Source organism: Astatotilapia calliptera, chromosome 9 (assembly GCF_964374335.1).
Source record: "Astatotilapia calliptera chromosome 9, fAstCal68.1, whole genome shotgun sequence".
NCBI lineage: Eukaryota > Metazoa > Chordata > Actinopteri > Cichliformes > Cichlidae > Astatotilapia > Astatotilapia calliptera.
This window is the reverse complement of record NC_137430.1, coordinates 15,436,787-15,455,009: the sequence shown is the minus strand read 5'-3', so window position 1 is coordinate 15,455,009 and position 18,223 is coordinate 15,436,787. Positions and strand designations below refer to the sequence as shown.

The 18,223-nt window shown below is 38.2% G+C and overlaps 1 protein-coding gene across 4 annotated transcripts in view; it reads left to right on the top strand.

Moving 5' to 3' along the window:
- tpk1 (thiamin pyrophosphokinase 1) overlaps positions 1–18,223 on the top strand; it is an 89,695-nt gene that overhangs the window by 56,394 nt on the left and 15,078 nt on the right. For 3 of the 4 annotated variants that reach the window (XM_080306453.1, XM_026179388.2, XM_026179389.2), the window contains exon 8: positions 1,448–1,556. In XM_080306453.1, the coding sequence (XP_080162579.1) occupies positions 1,448–1,556 (109 nt within the window). Of the gene's footprint in view, positions 1–1,447; positions 1,557–2,739; positions 3,169–18,223 lie in introns of those variants that run through there. The other variant, XM_026179390.2, reaches the window with a different exon arrangement.

The following is an 18,223-nucleotide window of genomic DNA, read 5'->3' as shown; positions in this document are numbered from 1 at the left end:
TCACAAGTAACTTAACTCTAAAAATTAAGCTTGCCCCCTGACAGAGTTTGACTCCATGTTGTCTGTTTGTATCTTCACAAACAGAAAGGGCTACATTCTTATTCTACGTCAAGCCTCTCTTCTATATGTGTGTGCGTGTTCATGTGCAAGTGCACATGCGTTTGCCTTGCTTTGATTTATTTACTGTGTCACTTTGACACGTTTACACAAAGATACTGTGTTTAAGTATAGAAAACATCCTCGGGGTTGTTTCCTAAACACCAAAAGCTCCAAAGCTCAGAATTTCCGCATCGTTCCTTCCCTCTGGCTCTGCAACTCCAGGAAGCCAAGCAAAGAAAACTTTAAACACGTCAAAAGAAGGATTTCAAACTCTTAATTGAATATCATGCTGTCTTTGCCTGCGTGATACTTCTATCTTTTAGACGACTGGTGCAAGCTGTAGCTGTCAACACTTTTTTTGTTGGCATTAAACATACCAACTCAAGTGTTACGAGTGGATGGTGAATTCAACGTACACGGCAACGGTAGCCCCGAAACGTATCGCGTTGATGGCACGTAATTGCTCACTCTGAGGCTTGTTATACTTTCCTGCAGCCACAGAATTGTTTATCAAATATGTATCTGTGTGCTAGAATGAAACTAGGGTATTTCTTTTTATATTTGGTGTACACCGTGGATGTGAGAAACTTTGTCTTGACCTTTTGTGTCCCAGCACCAGGCTTTAATATAACCAGTGCACTGAGACCAAAGTCATTATTTAGCCTGAAAAGTTGGAAACTAGCTTGCACCTACACTGTGCGACTCCCTTGCTTTTTTTGTCACCCAGCCCGAGTTTTTCAAAGGGATACTGTGACATTTCAGAATTTTGTTTATGTTCGTTGGCTTTGTAAAGCGCTACATGAAATGTCACCGTGGCTCAGAAAAAATTCTTTATCCATCTTTTAGACACAATTAGGAAATAGAAAATTTACATTAGATTCTCTGCTTTCAAAGGCATTAAGACACATTACAGCAGAAAGAACCTTTTTTTCTTGCTTCAAGTGAGGTATCTGTAACTCTGTAATTATTTTTGACTTTAAAGTTGCTTGTGAGTACAGTTATAGGTGTGATTAACAAAAATTCCGTGCCCCCCTGCAATGCAAAGTAAAGAAGATTATAATTCAAAATGGCTAGGTCTCTCTTTCTTTTTTTTTTTTCCTCTAGAGTAAGAACCAACAATTGGTTACAGCTTTGACAAGAGCAATAATTTATTTTAATGAGTCTTGGTGAAGAAGTTTCTCTGCTGGGGCTCAAAATCTTTAAGAAGTCTTTCTCCAAATTTAATTTCCGCTTTCATGTTTGTTTGTCTCAGTGATTTTGCACATGCACACACACACACACACACACACACACACACAGAGTCACATAGACACTAATTCATGTTCACACTAATGCTGTGTGCCATCAGGGCAGCCACAGACTGGAGGTGAATACAGGTCTGGAGGGGGACTGGTGCAGCCTGATTCCAGTAGGTGGACCCTGCCAGACACTCACCACTGGGCTCAAATGGAACCTGAGTGAGTCCCTTGTTGTCTATTTTTTTTTGTATTATTTTGATGATTATTATTATAATTGCTGGCATTTGAATAGCAATCAGTCTTCCACTTTTATTGCTGCCAAACTTTTAGGGCTCCGTACAATCTACAGTATGTTTGTATAATGTGTTTTATTACTAAATGAGAATACAAACTTAATTTATTTATTGCTTGCAGAGAATTTAAATTTAATTTGAAGTTTGAAATGTTAAGTGCAATTGTGTTTATGTAGAGCCAATTCGCTACAAAACCATCCCCATGACTTCCATATAAGGCACTTGTATTCATACACACTATGAAGTAGGGCTGCTCAATTAATCGAATTTTAATCACGATTACGATCTGGGCTTTCAACGATCATTAAAAATGACTGAGCCAATTATTAGCCCCTCCCTCGTGCTTTACTCTCGCGCTGCTCCGTGTGGCAAATCGAGCGCACCTCTCTGCTTTTCGAACACGCGTCACAACAATTAAGAGGACCCGAGGGAAGCTCGGAAAGCTAAGCAGAAGTTATTTGGAGAGGAGAGTGACTGCTGTTGGTTGAAAAGAGAGGTAAAAAAACTTCAGTGGTGTGGAAACATTATGGGTTCGCGGAGTCAGACGTGGATCAAGTAGACATAGTGTGTAAACTTTGCTACAGTGTCGTAGCTGCACCACAGAGCAACACTGCAAAGTTCACTAAACATAGATGTTTACATTTTTCATTTATTTCTTATATTGCAAACATTTGCACTGTTATCAGTATTTGCACACTATTTTATATAATTTTTTAAAGTCATTATTCAATACATTGTTATTGTTAACCCTTTAAAGCCGGTCAGAGCAGCACGCTCTGTTTTGCTAACTATTTTTAAATCCCTGTAGAACCGGAACCGCGTAAGCTAGCGCAATAAAAAAATTTTTGCATATGAAACCAGAGGAGTTGTACTTACATCTCATGCCATCAGCTCGTCCTCGGTCACGGTTTCCTTCCACATATAGCTTTGCAAAAATTGCATAAAAAGCGCTTGCAGCAACAAAAACATAATATTCCGATCCGATCAGTTGCTTGTAACACTTCCCACATTGAAACAGACGTCAGCGCGAACTATCGCATGTACGTCATTTCCTGGCCGAAACCGGAAGTGACGTCATTTTCGCAGAAAATGTAGTTTTTTACTTCCAGGTGGCTGTCGTTAAGTCCTTAAGTACCGGAGGTGGTCCATCAATTATCCACACAGGATCCACACAGGACAGGCAGAGACTCCACCCGGATACCCAGCAGCCACGCCCAGGTTTCCACCTCCTAGGAGAGAAAAAGGGGAAAGATACCCACAGCCATCCCCCTCGTGGGAGGCATAACACAACACACACATCACTGGGTCGTAACATAGGCCTTAAAAACCTATACTGGCGTTTTTATAAGTCATGTTTGACTTTTCTGAATAGTTTCTGGGATGCTTAGAACTCGAATTGCACAGCTGGAAATTGTTTATTTTGATGCACATGCTGTTTTCTTTCCAAATTTGCATCATAGGATTGTTTTTTGTTTTTCCTGCAGTATATAAAAATTGCTGTATCTCCAAAATAAAACTATGAAGACACTCAAAATAAATTTCCTGTGGTGAGAAACTATTTTTTGCAATTAATGTAGTTACTATGCACTTAATGCATACATATTATTAAAATATGGGCTATAACAGTTGTATAGCAACTTGAAATGCTCCCACAAATGGCACTACAACATGTAAAAACATAATATAAGCTCTGGCGGACTTGGTTCTATCGTAGGTCTTAAAGGGTTAAATAAATATCGTCAAATAATTGAGATCTCAATTTCAGTGAAAATAATCGTGATTATCATTTTTGCCATAATCGAGCAGCCCTACTATGAAGTACAGATGCTTAATTTGCTTCAGTCAAATCAAGCTGCGGTTTTACCTACTTTTAAGTGTTACACGTATGTTCTAATATGTGACAGAGAGCCTTTTATATTCTTAAATATTTTGTTGAAATCCAATCAGACACTCATCTGAGGACCCATGTGGTCTTACCCCACTCCAACTCTTTTGGCCAGCTGTGTACTTAATGAGTTGGCACAAAACAAACAGCCACCCGTAGGAGGGAAACCTGAACCTTCTGTCAGCGGGGTTGCGTAATATGTCTGCAACTCGGTTGATGTCCACTCTTGTTGTTTCCGTGTCCATGTGTATGTTTCTGGGAGTCTATACACTCGAGTGAGCAGGCGCATGTGTCTCCACTTGTTTTAAAATGTCCCTGTGTTTGAATATGCGAGCGTGAATGCGGACCGTGTGTAAACTTGTTGTTTGTTTGCACGTGTGTGCATGTGTGTGCGCGTGTTTTTTTTTTAATCAGCTACTGTGTGTTGTATATTTACTCAGCACACCTGTGAGATGGCCTTCTGAATGGTAATGAGAGGGACTTTAAACATGAGAGTATGCAGATTAGCCAGTGATAACAAGATGCATAATTAACAACATGCATATTTAGAAGGATAGAAGTAATGATTTCCCTGTGGGGTCGGAAGGAAGGACCTGAATATGAAACAAAAAATTATGTTTTTTTTCCCCCGTCCTCACATGTTTTCCTTTTGCATGTATGAGTTTTCATATAGCAACAGTCAGCGTTGGGGAAGCTACTTTGAAATCATAGCTTTGGAACCTTCCAATTGCTTCACTTGAAGACACTGAACTTCAGCAAAGCTACTCTAGGGAGATGTCTGCTTTGGTTATCTAAAGCTACTTGGAAAAAGTAGTTCAAACTGTTTTGTAAAGAAATAAATACTCTTTGCAGTAGAGACTATATTTACTCTTGGTTAGTAAAAATGGATGTGATTAAGCGTGGATATCTTTTTCAGGCTTAGATCAGGGATCTTGATCTTTGATGACATTGGGGATGTATGCTTGTTCTTTTCTGGGTGGCTGTAGCTCAGAAGCTAGAGCAGGCCATCTACTGATTGGAAGTTTTGTGATTCGGTCCCTTGCAGTTCCAGTCTGCACGCCCAAGTATCTTTGGGCAAGATACTGAACCCCAAGTCGCTCCTGATGTGTTCATTGGAGTGTTAATGTGTGTGAATGTTAGATAGAAAGCATTTTGGCATAGAGTGCTTGTATGAATATGTTTGAATGGGTGAATGAAGCTCATAGTGTAGAGGACTTGTGCTACTTGAATAACTGCTGTATGGAAATGTGAATGCAGCTAAATGCTGCTTCTTAACACTGGCAACAGTGAGTCTTATATTACCCTTTTCTTTCAGTTTGTGTGTTTGTATTTTCTGTGTAAATTTGTGCACAATTTTCATTGCAACTTGCTCGGGGAAGTCCAAGCTACCACATTGCCAGCCTCTGGTGACACTATGACTCTTTAAAAGTCCATTGAAATGATACTCCACACTTTGGTTCAAAGCATTTCTATGATGAAAAATATATGATCATTCAATAAAGACAGAGTTTTAGGCTGTCAGCCACTGCAGCTTTGCTGGCCCAAAAGAGACTCTTTTTTTTTTTTCTTTTTCTTTGCATCCAGGGGTTATTTTTTCTGTTTCTTTAAAGAATCCAATTGTTATCAATGTTATGTTGTAGAGAGAAACATTTGAATAACCATCCAATTATTCTGCAAACATATTTCTGGTTATTGTACTCCATGGCAAGGAACGGATTGAGCCGAAATAGCCTTGGCCCAAATTAATATGATCGCATGCTAGTTTATCAATAATTGGTATTGTTCTGATGTCAGATAAGACACAGTACATGTGCAACCTCATATAATTGGGGGGCAGATATCTTGAAACACCAAGAAAATACATGAGTAGATACCAGACAGGGTTAAGAAAGAAGCTGTACTTCTGTTGTTTTCCTCAGCTGACCCTTTAAGATACAAAGGTCAGCTGACACCAGACTGTCAACAGTGGAACTTAGGAGCACATGGGTCAGTGCCCCATGGTACAAGCAGGAGGGAGATACTGATGGCAGCAAAGTCAGCATCTGAAGGTCATGCAGAAGCGTTGTGTTTTGAGATTTCTGCAGGCAGTTTGCAGATAATCAGTGATCAACCTATAGCTTATCAGCTTACCCACACTTATTCAGGCATTTTAAAGGAAAGTAAAAAGTAGTGGTTAGTAAATGTTGATGAGGTGCTTGTCTGCAGACTTCAAACTATCATACAGAGTAAGTTCCATTGAGAAAACATACGCTATATGGACAAAAAGTCTCATTGCCGTAAGCATTTAAAATAGTGCACCTAGCCATGCAAGTCTGCCTTTTACAAACATTTGTAAAAGAATTGGTCTTACTGTAATAGGATCCATGTTCCAGCAAGTCAGTTTGTGGAATTTCTTTCCCTCCAGGTACTGACATTAACATCAGCAGAAAAGTGCACACAGGGAGCTTCGTGGCATGGGTAGTGCTGGTGGCCCACTTTCATTTTATGTAATTTCTTGCTATAATTTGACATTTTGTACACTGAATTGATTTTCCGCATATTTAAAATAGAATATTTTTACACTGATCATATCACATATACACTGAAGGGTAAGATGGCGCTGGCACGGCTGGCAGCCTTAACCCAATTTCCCTCGGGATGAATAAAGTATTATCAATCAATCAATCAATCAATAAGGCAGACTTTTACTATAGATGTCTGAGAACTTAAAACTAGTATTACCACTTTGCAGTTGTATGCCTCTATGACCAAATTCCCATCATTTCTATCTTGGCTTTAAGAGGACTCTTTTTTTTGTTTTTTGTTTTTTTGAGAAATTTGATAAAATTCCCATTTTTTTCAACCGTTACTGAGATATCATGTTCACAAGATTGGAATGGAGGGAACCTGAAAATATAATAATTTCAGCCATGACTGTGGTCAACACGGAAGAGTAAAAATGCTCATTTCGAGCTTACCGTATAAATTTTATACATGTCCATTCATTCAGCTTTTCATAGTGTAGCTTTTGAAGTGTGGAATGGCAGAAGATTAACTGTGTCCTCTGAGGCAGTTAATGTCTTTTGCCACTGTTGTGATATAAACTTTTAGTCCCATCAACTAGAATTTCAATAGAAAGAGTTTGAATGCACAAGCTTTCCATAAAGTTTCTCTGAGCCTGTTGCACAAGGAGGGGAAAAGGAGAAAGGTGAAACAACTATCTGCAATATCACTAGGCAGAGGAAAAAGCCTTCAGATTTCTGTGGCTCGGAGAATGATACTAAAGGAGGGTTTTGGCTGCTAAATAATCAAGTGACTGCAGTGTACTAAATCTAACAATATAGGGCCAAGTGTACAATTTTATAATGAATTAAATTAATTCATTATAAAATGTACTTTGGCATGAATATATAAAATATGAAGAGAATGGAAACGAGAGATAGATGAGATGACTGTTGTAGTGCAGATTGGCTCTCGTTTACCTATTCGCTACTTTCCTCCCCTTCACCTTCCAGCTTGCTCTCATTCTCCTCTTTTCAGACCCTCTCACACTCCTAGTATCTATTTCCCCTCATTACTAGATACTCTGACAGCTGAGCTTCTCATCACCTTCTGTATGTTACATTAATTTTCAATCATCAACTCTAAAATCCCCCCAGGGAAACTGTCAGTAAATACCATCAGTGTGTGTGCGCAAATATGCTGTCGTATTGCTGGCTGTGTCTGTGCATCACGCCGTACGAGCTTGTATTCGTGCTTATGTGTGTACATTAAGATGGGTTGTGGGATTTAGATGATGGCTAGAGGCAATATTCTGTAATGATACCGTTTCTCCTGAATGATTTTTAAAATTCATGTTCATATGTCACATGCTCCGACACAGTTATACAACGCACCCATAGAGTCTGATGTGATAGACAGGATTCCTGTGCGTGTTCATCTAGCCGGGCAAAAAACGTGGAACAAAAACATCTTTTTATTATGACATGTATTTTTAGTTAAATGTGATTTTTATCACCTCATAAAGGGGAAGCTATTATTGATGTATACATATACATAAACACTTAGGTCAACAAATATTTGACACACTATTGTCTCTGTACACCATCGAGCTATAATTGAAGTCCAGGGGTTTGGCCTGAATTTAAGGGGTTTGATAGAGGTATTGCATTGTAATTGTTTAGGAATTACAGCAATTTTATTAAAAGTCTCCCATTTTTATTGATTCAAAGATATTTAGACAAACTACATAGGAGAGGTTTTTTCATACTTTGATGAACATCCAAGGTCTAAGGCCTTTACTGCAGCTGCCTCCAGCTGCTGCTTGTTTGCTGGTCTCTGTCCACAGTTTTGACCTTTAGTAACCTAAAAGAAGGTTTGGCTGGGTTGAAATCAGATGATTGTCCGGTCTTGATTTAATCTGTCCAGAGATTTTTTTTTTCCAGAACTGTACAGGCTCTTTTACATAACTTCTAACAAAGTCTAAGCATGGCTTTCCTGTGATTATGGACAATGCTGACAATTATATGACTGCCTTCTTAAGAAATTTCTGTAACTGGCTAGTTTTGAAAAGCGATTTTCTTAATCAAGGAAGGAATTCTGTAGTTAACTGCTTTGATTGCTGTCTGTGGTCTTTCAGGCCTTTTGGTGTCGCTGAGCTGGTCAGTGCATTCCCTGCCTTTAACTACGTTTCTCTCTGATAGGTTTATTTTGTTTTTTCAATCTAATGATGACCTCCTTCACTTTCTTCAGACCTCATATTGAAAGTTCCAGTGAACAAATTCAAGTTCAGCACTTTGAAGGAGGAAACAGGACCATTTTTGACTAAAAATGAATAAAATGACTTCTTAATAAGTTGTAAAACTTTTTTGAATCACTGTTGCAATGCATAAAAGTGATTGCAACAGTTAATGTAATACTTCAACAAATTCACATTTTATTTTTTGGTTTAAAATATGCTGCAGTGGTTTACAAGGTAAAATTATGAAAACTGCGTAATTGTCCATATACCTATATATCCAACTTTATGGTGCTTAGTGAGTTTCTTTATGGAAGGTGTTTGCAGTGCTGAGAAAAATTACATGGGTAAAGGTATTGCAGTAATAAAGGTTATGTATATTACACCGACTATTTCCACATATTAAAAATACATTTGTTTTAGAAATATATATAAACATAAACATATTTGGTCACAAACAGCCCTGTTGTGGTTTGTGTCTTTCTTCCACTCTTGCTTGTCTGCTCATCTTCTGTAGAAATGCTGTTCTCACCGCTACATTTGTCCAACTCTGGCTGTTTGCTTTATTTGTTCAGTGTTTAGAAAAATACTCCTTGCATATGTTTTACATTACAAGCCTCTCAGGAGATGAAATGGTATTGTATATTTGAAGATGAGGGGAAAGAAATAAGGATTTAGTGTACTTCTATCTGGTGGGTTTAAATACAGCCAAGGGATGAGTGAAAAAACAACAAAATTATACTGTAAAACTCTTAGTAAGGTGTTGTGCCACCATGTGCTGCTAAAACACCTTACTGGCACTGGCACCAACACTCATGGAGGTCGAGCACAAAAAGAATTCTTATAAATCTTGTGATGGTGTTGAAATGCATCCAACCTGAATCTAATGGCAGTAGTTGAGCATGCTCAAAACTCTCTTGCTGTTAAATTTATGTTAAATGATTATGACACATTGTGTCTAATAATCAAGTTAAGGCTCCATTAACATAGATTATGCCTGTGCTTATTTTCATTCATAAAAGTGCAGCTATCAGAATGATCTGCTGAGGGGAAATGTGAAGAGGCTGTGGTAGGAAGAGAGACAAAGAGGGTTACGGTAGAGTAAGAGTGGCTGAGTCAGAAGAAATGCAAAGAGATGAAAGTGAAATTTTGGGAAAGAAGCAAAGGCGATGAGGAGATGACATATGAGAGGAAGAGAAGGAGACCTGTCAAACATCTCATTCGTTTGATGTTTTAGGACGCTGATGCAGCAGAAAATGTCAGATTATGGAAACTGTAGGGAAGCTTAACAGGAGCTTGCAACTGTGCAGCCACTTATACGTACACACACACACACATACATTTTCAACCCCACTTCCAAAACTGTTGGGACGGTGTGTGAAATGTAATTTAAAAACAGAATGCAATGATTTGCAATGATTAAACTGAGAAAATGCAGCATATTAACAAAAATATTAGCTCATTTTGAATTTGATGGTAGCAGTGCATTATAGTGTTTATCTAGCAGCCCCTCTTCTTTTAATGACAGTCCAAAATCATCTCCTCTTGTAACTGAGGAGATTAATATTGGGAGTTTTTAGGAGAGGAATGTTGTGCCATGTTGTACAATTCTTTTCTAGGATTCTAGCTTCACAATAGTCCCAGGTGTTCTTACAAGGTTTTTAGTCTCCGGATGTATTGAAGGTTTACAGTTGTGAATAGGTCTGAACTGCAGGCAGGCCACTTCAGCACCCGGGCTCTTCAGCTTTAAAGCCACGTGTTTGTAATGCTGCAGTATGTGGTTGAACATTGCCTCGCTGAAATATGCAAGGACTTTCCTGAAAAGGTGGATGAGAGCATGTGTTGCTCTAAAGCTTTCAGCATTGATGGTGCCTTTTCAGCCAATTCTACAGGCACTAATGCAACCCCCATACCATCAGAGATGCAGGCTTTTGAACTGAGTGCTGATAACATGATGGATGTTTCCTCTCCTCTAAAGTTCAGACGATTCCACGCCTGCATTTACCAAAAAGAATTTAAAACTTTGATTCATCTGACCACACAACATTTTTCCGCTTTCCCTCGGTGCATTTGAAATGAGCTTTGGCCACAAGAAGACAGCTGTGTTTCTGGATCATGTTCACATATGGCTTCTTTTTTGCATAAAAGAGCTTCAACCTGCATTTATGAATGTTATAATGAACTATTAAATTGAGACATCCTGAAGATTAGAGACATCCAACACTGATTTTTAGTCTTGTTCCTTGCACACAGAGATTTCTCCAGAATCTCCTGAGTGATGATATTATGTACTGTAGAGGATGAGATATTTAAAGTCCTTGCAATTTTTTATTGAGGAACGTTACTCTGGAATTGTCCCACAATTTGTAGATGCAGTTTTTTGCAGATTGGTGAACCTGTGCCCATCTTTACTTCTGAAAAGCTTTTTATACCCAGTCGTGTTACTGACCTGATGCCAGCTAAGCTAATTAATTACAAAATATTACCTCCGGCTGTTTATTACCACTACCTTTTCAGCCGTTTCTTCCCCTTGCCCCAATTTTGAGATGTGTTGCTGCCAAAAAATTATGGAATAGTAAAATGTCTCAGTTTTAACATTTGATACATTTTTGATGTTCTCCTGTGAATAAAATCTGGGTTTGTGAGATTTGTATTTATTTACATTTCCCCGGCGTCCCGATGTTTTAAAATTTGTGTTTGTTGTTAATTTGCAAAGAAAAAGCGCTCTTGCCCTTTTTTCTTATTTTTTTGCTCCGATCCATTTTGTGCATCTTCTTTTATTGTTTCAGTTATTTGATATCAGATTACAAAAGATATCGCAGATTGTGCACTAGAGTAAGCTTGCACAGCAGAATTGTGTTCTTTTCTTCAGGACATTTCATCACAGCAGATGCTTGGCAATATGGTGAATAACCCGCCTGTGTATTTATTCCTCCCAGTTATTTATGTTAAATCACCAACTGTTATTTACCAGTTTTCTTGTTGGACTTTTGACAAGCTTCTGAGTAAACCGTATCACCAAATGTGTACGTTTCTACACAGTCACAGCCCCTGCTTAACTTACGTTTGTACTTTTGTGTTGTCCTGGATGACATTTTTGTCATACACACGGCAACCTTTCCAAATTAAGCAACCCATTTGTCACATGAAGTGATTCCTTTTGTGCAGAATGTGCAGCAGCAGTCTTTATTGCAATCTTCCGCCGGGCTTACAATTCTTCAGGCAATCCAGACAATAAGACAAAGGATACATAGAGGATATAAAGATGCAAGGAAATAATCAAAGCAGATGCCTGATCATTTGAGAATATAATTAGAACTCTTCATCCAAGATAACTGTAATTGTTGGCATGTCCTAGTATTGACTTTTCCAGCTATGTTATGAACAACATTAACAACAATATTAGCCCTGATGTCGCTTAGATTGTGTTCAGCAGTGCAGTGATAATTATCAAAAGAAAATCCTAAATCTCTTTTACAAACACATTTTATGAGATACAATAATTTCAGTTCATAATTTAAGTCTTTTTTTGGGAATGTCCCAAGTGTCCACCTTCTTGGAAATAAGACATTTGAAACAACTGATACAAATGAAACGATTGCTTTCCTTTTCTGCCTATGGCAGCCATTTCCTCATATGCCTGTACATGCTTAAGGGCTAAAGCTTTGCTGCTTTGTAGCCTTCTGCAGATAGTATGCAATAATTTTAACCTGGAGGTGGGAAGTGAGACATTTTCCTCTCTTCTACTGATGACTACTTTCCTGCTGAGAAAATATGCAAATCATAGTTCAGACAGGCCAGCAGTTTGAATATGCTAATTCTACTTCTTCATCTTCTTCACTGTAGTGTTTTTTCTATTATTGGACCCCAACAGGAAGTTGAAGGTTTTCTTTGAATGTGCTCTACTCCCCTTGCTCGTTTTAACTCTTCTGATCTGCTGCTGTTCTGCAAGCTTGTACGCCGTGTCTAATTTTGTTTGTCCAAATTGTCCTACTTCTAAATGTCAAGCAGTACATCTGTTCCTTCATGGACCAAATACTTTAGCAACCATCTGTGGAAGCTGTCCTGATGCTTGTTTTTAATGTCATATGTTTTTTTTTTCCACCTGCACAAAATGCAGTCTTAAGATTTATTACTGTAGATGAGGTGGATTGGGGCCCTTGACGTACACATTGCTCAGTGCCGTTGAGACTTAAAAATGAACCTAAGTATAAGTTATGCTTGTTTCAAAGGCATAGTGCAGCATTTTGCTTGATCATATATACATACAGAATTGTTTAGCTCTAATGAGAGGTTGAAATGTGTGAAACCTGAAACATAAAGCTTTTTAAATATTTTGCTCCACTTTGTATAAAAAGTGTCTGAATTCAGTGTGATGTCAGCCACTGGTTTGCTTCTTAGGAGGGAATCACCATCGTGATTTTTTTGGCACCAGCAGTCCCTATATTTGAACGAGAGGGTTGACTATCAAGATATCAGCTAAAACTAACATTCCTGGTGAACACAAACACACACATACACGTGATTTTCCTGTGAACAGGCAACATGTGGTCAAATGAGCTCTCCATGCAGGTGAAACAAGTCATCCTTAAGCTGCAAAAACAGAAAAAACCCATGCGAGAAATTGCTACGACATTAGGAGTGGCAAAGTCTACAGTTTGGTACATCATGAGAAAAAAAGAAAGAAAGAAAGCACTGGTGAAGTCAGGAATGCAAAAAGACCTGGATATCCACGGAAGACAACAGTGGTGCATGATTGCAGAATAATTTCCATGGTGAAGAGAAACCTCTTTATAGCAACCAACCAAGTGAACAACACTCTCCAGGAGGTAGGCGTATCAAAGTCTACCATAAAGAGAAGACTGCATGAAAATAAATACAGAGGGTTCACTGCAAGGTGCAAACCACTCATAAGCCTCAAGAATAGAAAGGCTTAGGACTTTGCTAAAAAAAAGCCAGCATAAAGGTATTGTGTTTTTAAAAAAATGCTTTCATTCCTCACATCTTTATGCAGTCTTTTCGTTCAACCCATTGAACTAAAATTTGCACTTCAACTACATCTGACTTGTTTGTTTTAAAATTCATTGTGGTAACGTACAGAACCAAAACTAGAAAAAAGTTGTCTCTGTCCAAATATTTATTGAGCTAAATGTATCTGTTCGACCAAAGATTTGGTACATGGTGAGTGGATAGCGCTTCACAGTACACATGATCCAAAGCACAGTGTGAACACAGCCCAGGAGTTTCCACTGGTCAAGCTGTGGAATATGGCCAAGTATCAATCTAATTAAGAAAGCATTTCACTTCCTGAATAGAAAACTGAAGGCAGACCTATGAGCATCCATCTACTGAAGACAGCAGCAGCTGCAACTAAAAAGTATCAGAAGGGTGATACCCATGGGTCCCAGATTTTAGGCGGCTATTGCCTATATGACAAATGATTCTCAACAGAGTGTTAAAAATGAAATGATTATGATTTCTTAAATGGAACCAATGCCATATGAGCCCCTGAAAATAAGTGACTATGAGTAATAGTTGCAGTTTTTAAAGTTTTCTTATGATGATTTATTTTCAGTTAATAATGCATTACTAAGTCTTGCAATATGTTGCACTTTGTTACAGGGTTAAATATTTCTCACATAAGGAACAGCATACATAGAGTGGAGACCATTTTTTCTTATATCCTTTGCAAACCTCAAGCTGGGTTGCTGATACCAGCGATTATGCAAAATAAGGGTGAGTGCTTTGCACTCTTTATTGGTCATGCCCAGACACATAAATACAGACCAACTTCTTGCTGGCCAACCTCTGATTGTTGATGATGTTGCCTGCAGTAATACTTTAAGCTCCCACCAATTTGTTTGCATTAAGTAGCCCCACATTCTACATTTCTTGCTTATTTTCTTTGCTGCAGTGCATTCCTTTGCCCTTGCTCTACCCTACTGAAAATGAGTGGCATTGGACCGCCCATAGCAAATAACTGCTGTAACATTAATTTGACATAGAGGGGTGTCATTGAGGCTCCACAGCTAAGAAAGCGGGATAGCAGTTACCGAACGAAAACCACCGCCATCCTCTGCTCAAGCACAGCAACCTGGAGATCACACTGTGCTTGTGTGTGTGTGTGTGTGTGTGTGTGTGTGTGTGTGTGTGTGTGTGTGTGTGTGTGTGTGTGTGTGTGTGTGTGTGCAAATGTTGAAACATATTAATTCCCACAGTTATTTGGTGTATGCTTTGCACTCTGTGGATTTATTTACACTGATTATAATCTTTAGCAGTGTTTGGCATTAAACCTTGCAGAGCTGGAAGCATATTCAGCTTGCCAAGCCTCATACACATACTGATATTGCATACTGAAGTCATTGAGTACTATTGTTGGGATGTTAATAGCCTGCTTTGTTTTCTACATTTCTCAACCCTGTTTAGTTATCATTGGAAAAAAGTTTGTCAAATACACAAAAATCAAGGTAATACGAGTACTTTTGTTGCTTCCTTTGTTCTCTTTGCGGCCCGCGCATCATCATGTGGACACCTGGTCAACAGGCTGTGCAGGTGTTCTAAATATGCAGAAAATATCATTTGTTTTCAAATAATGACACATTATCCTCCTGTCAAAATATGCAAATATACACTGATGAGCCTCAACATTAATGCCACTGACAAGTATCACTGATTGATCGTTCCATTACAACAAAATGTTCTTCTGGGAAACTTTCGATCATGGCATGTCATGTGGCTGGTACAAATAGCACTCACCTACGTCACTGTAAACACAACAGAGCACTGATGGTAGCTGCCTCCCTCAGCAGGACCGTTTGCTTTGGAATGGCTCAGTGACACAAAGCCCAAGGCATTGATTCAACATCCATTTTCCCCAGATCCCATACGATGTGAGTGTACTATAGTGGCTCAAAAACACAACCCACAAAACACAAAGCAACCATCTGGTGCCGTACACCAACTTTACTCCAGAAGTGTTCTACTGGCCTGACAAGACCTAACACAATATGCTTTTTAATGTTTTGTCGAACACTAAAGCTAAATCTTGCAAAATAACATTTTTAAATGCGTAATGAACTTGTGTGTAATTAACCCACCAACACCTTAATGTAGCTAAAGCCAGCTGATGTGTGTTTATGCACTGTTAGTTTTTAAAACTGTATTAGAGGAAGATATATATATATTTGTGTTTCAAAGTTGCAAGTTGACATTACCCTGCCATATGAGGGAAGCTGAGCTGGCATGCTGTGACTGCACTTTAGTGAAAAACCTTATGGAGAAATAATGGGTTTTATATAAGGGTTGTTTGCCTTAATAATGCAGTGACTGAAAAGCATGGATATAAGAACGCAATTTGCACAATAACTATTTATTGATGAGATGTACTAAAATTCTTAAATATTTTAAAACCCAGAAGATCTGAAAAGGTTACGTATTGGCTTAATTTTTCATTTTCTACTTTACCTTTGCTTTTCGGATATTGCTTTTGTTCAGTGCATTTACATTAATCATAAGATATGAAGGCTACTTTGACCTTTCCTTGGCAGCCATTAAAATGATTAAATTTTCATGCATTCATTTACTAAAATACTCAAGCCGAAACAGACTTATGAACTGTGAACAAAATTTAGGATAAAAACTGTGTAGATGTGAGAAGACGACCGAGTCTCTTTAAATAACGCACACGGTTTTAATGTGTGACACATTAAATCTGTTGCCTTTAGCTTAAGATTGCGTCTTTGAGAAGAGCTGTCTTCCACAGCTTTTTGGGCCTGTGTATATTTAAAGTAAAAATGAGATTTTTGAAGTCACTACAGTCATATGATCTTTGACATATAAGTAAATAAAGCTCCTCTCACCTGGGGATTGCCACCAGGGGACATGTTTGTTTTTTTGTGACGTTAAGGTATGATGTTTTATATCGAAATAAGGCAGGCAACTATCTACGGATATGGCAATATCAAGCTTAATTCTGACTTTCATCTGCATCTCCATGTTACCCATGTGATCAGCTGGCAAACAGAGTGTACTACTACTACTACTCTTATATGTAGACAGTAATCAATATGAACCATAAATGATCTAATAGAACTAACAGATTTCTATCATTTAAGACTTTCTAATAGAAATGGCATTTATATACAATTTTAAAGCAAAGGTTTAAGGTTTGGTTTGGAGTTGTGTAGTGTTCAGAACTGGAAATAAACAAGCTCTTTGTCTAAATACATGCACACAGTTTTCGAAATACAATGTAGAGGTTTGTCAGAAATGCTGCTGTGGTTTTGACAAAGTTCTATACAGTCATGCCTCTGGGTTTGAAGCATTTCCCATTATGCTTCTCACTGGTTGCCATCTATTATGCTTCTTTACAAGCAAATAGAGAGGTCAAAGGTTACTACTGCCTGTAGATGAAACTCCACCAAAGGTGACTTTTTAACCTCCTTTAAATCACACAAAAAAAATTAGTAAATCCTCCACAGATAATTATAGTTACGAAGGTCAGCGAGACATTGAGTCTGAATCTATGACTGACTTACTGTTATACTGTATGTATGCGTGTTTCTGAATATGCATGTTATGTACTGGTGTGCAGAAAACCTCCTTAGTCATTTCTTTGTGACTCAGCCCTCTCCCATCTGACAGCTTAATATTAAAAAGCTTTCATGCCGCAGCAACACGGTCTGAGTTATGGCTTTTGGCACGGTGTGATTGTGTGTATTAAAACCTGCTTGGTCATGATGTTTTTGGCTTAGCTTGGATCATAATGAACAGCAAATTTGAATAGCTGTCATCCACAAACCAACTCTTCCCTGCGTAGTGTGTGGGTGGGTGGATATGAATGTGTCTTTTCTATGCTTGTGTTTTGTATTAGGAGGTATGCATGTGCTTGTGAGCACACCTTATTGTGCTACTGGTTGTGTTTCCCTGCACACTGGACTTCTTTTTATCTTTGGGTATGTAAATATATATATGTATGAGTGTATGAGTGTGTGTGTGTGTGTGTGTGTGTGTGTGTGTGTGTGTGTGTGTGTGTGTCTGTGTTATGCAGGCGAGAGAAACTTTCATGGACAATAAACAATAGCTGTCAGCCCAATGATGACAGACTGGCTGAGGTGGCTTTTTACTGTAAGGTTTCCATTCAAGTTGATATGCAAATAAGCTCCTCGTACTCCACCATACTACTTCTTTAGAACTCCTCATCAGCTCATGCACGCACACACAGCATACCAGAGCTGGGTATTAAATCAATATAAAATCTCTGTTGCGGCAGAAAATTTACTAGAATTGAATTTGATTCTTATAATATTGAGATGTATAATACTTTATAAGATTTATCTCATACATTATGCTGGTTCTTCAAGGTCTTCAAAGTTCTAAATGTCACATCTGTGGGCACACAAACCCACTATCACTGTAGTTATGTGTATTAAAGGGAAGAAAATACTGCATTCTTAAAATGGCATGGTGGGGCAATAGTTAGTACTTTTGCATCTCTGTGCATTAGCAATTCTGAAACAATTTTACCTGTTTTGGTTTAAATGAAAGCACCAAAAGAGGTGAAATTTCACATATTTCAGACCAAAAAAAAGTTAGTGTACCTGTCTCTACCGATATAATAGGATAGCACGTTCAGCCCATTCAGGTTCCACGGGTACCCACATGTTGGCACATCCATAAATACGAAGTTTGAAGTGCGTCCCTGCACAGACTCTTTTGGTCTTTTATCTTATCTCATGATCTTCGCATTAGTAAAGGACCATTGATAATCTCATCTCCCGCACAGGTACTGGTTTTTAAATGACAGTCATAGCTGAATAGTTTTATCTGTATTCATTTTATTTAAAGGAGCTTTTGTCAAATTAGATTTCAGAAAATGCTCAATGTCACAGTATTTTACAGTCATAGTAAAAACAAAATACACCTGCTATTAATTTAAAGCTTTTACTTATCGGGACATAAGATGTTTTTATATATATTTCTATTTATAAGA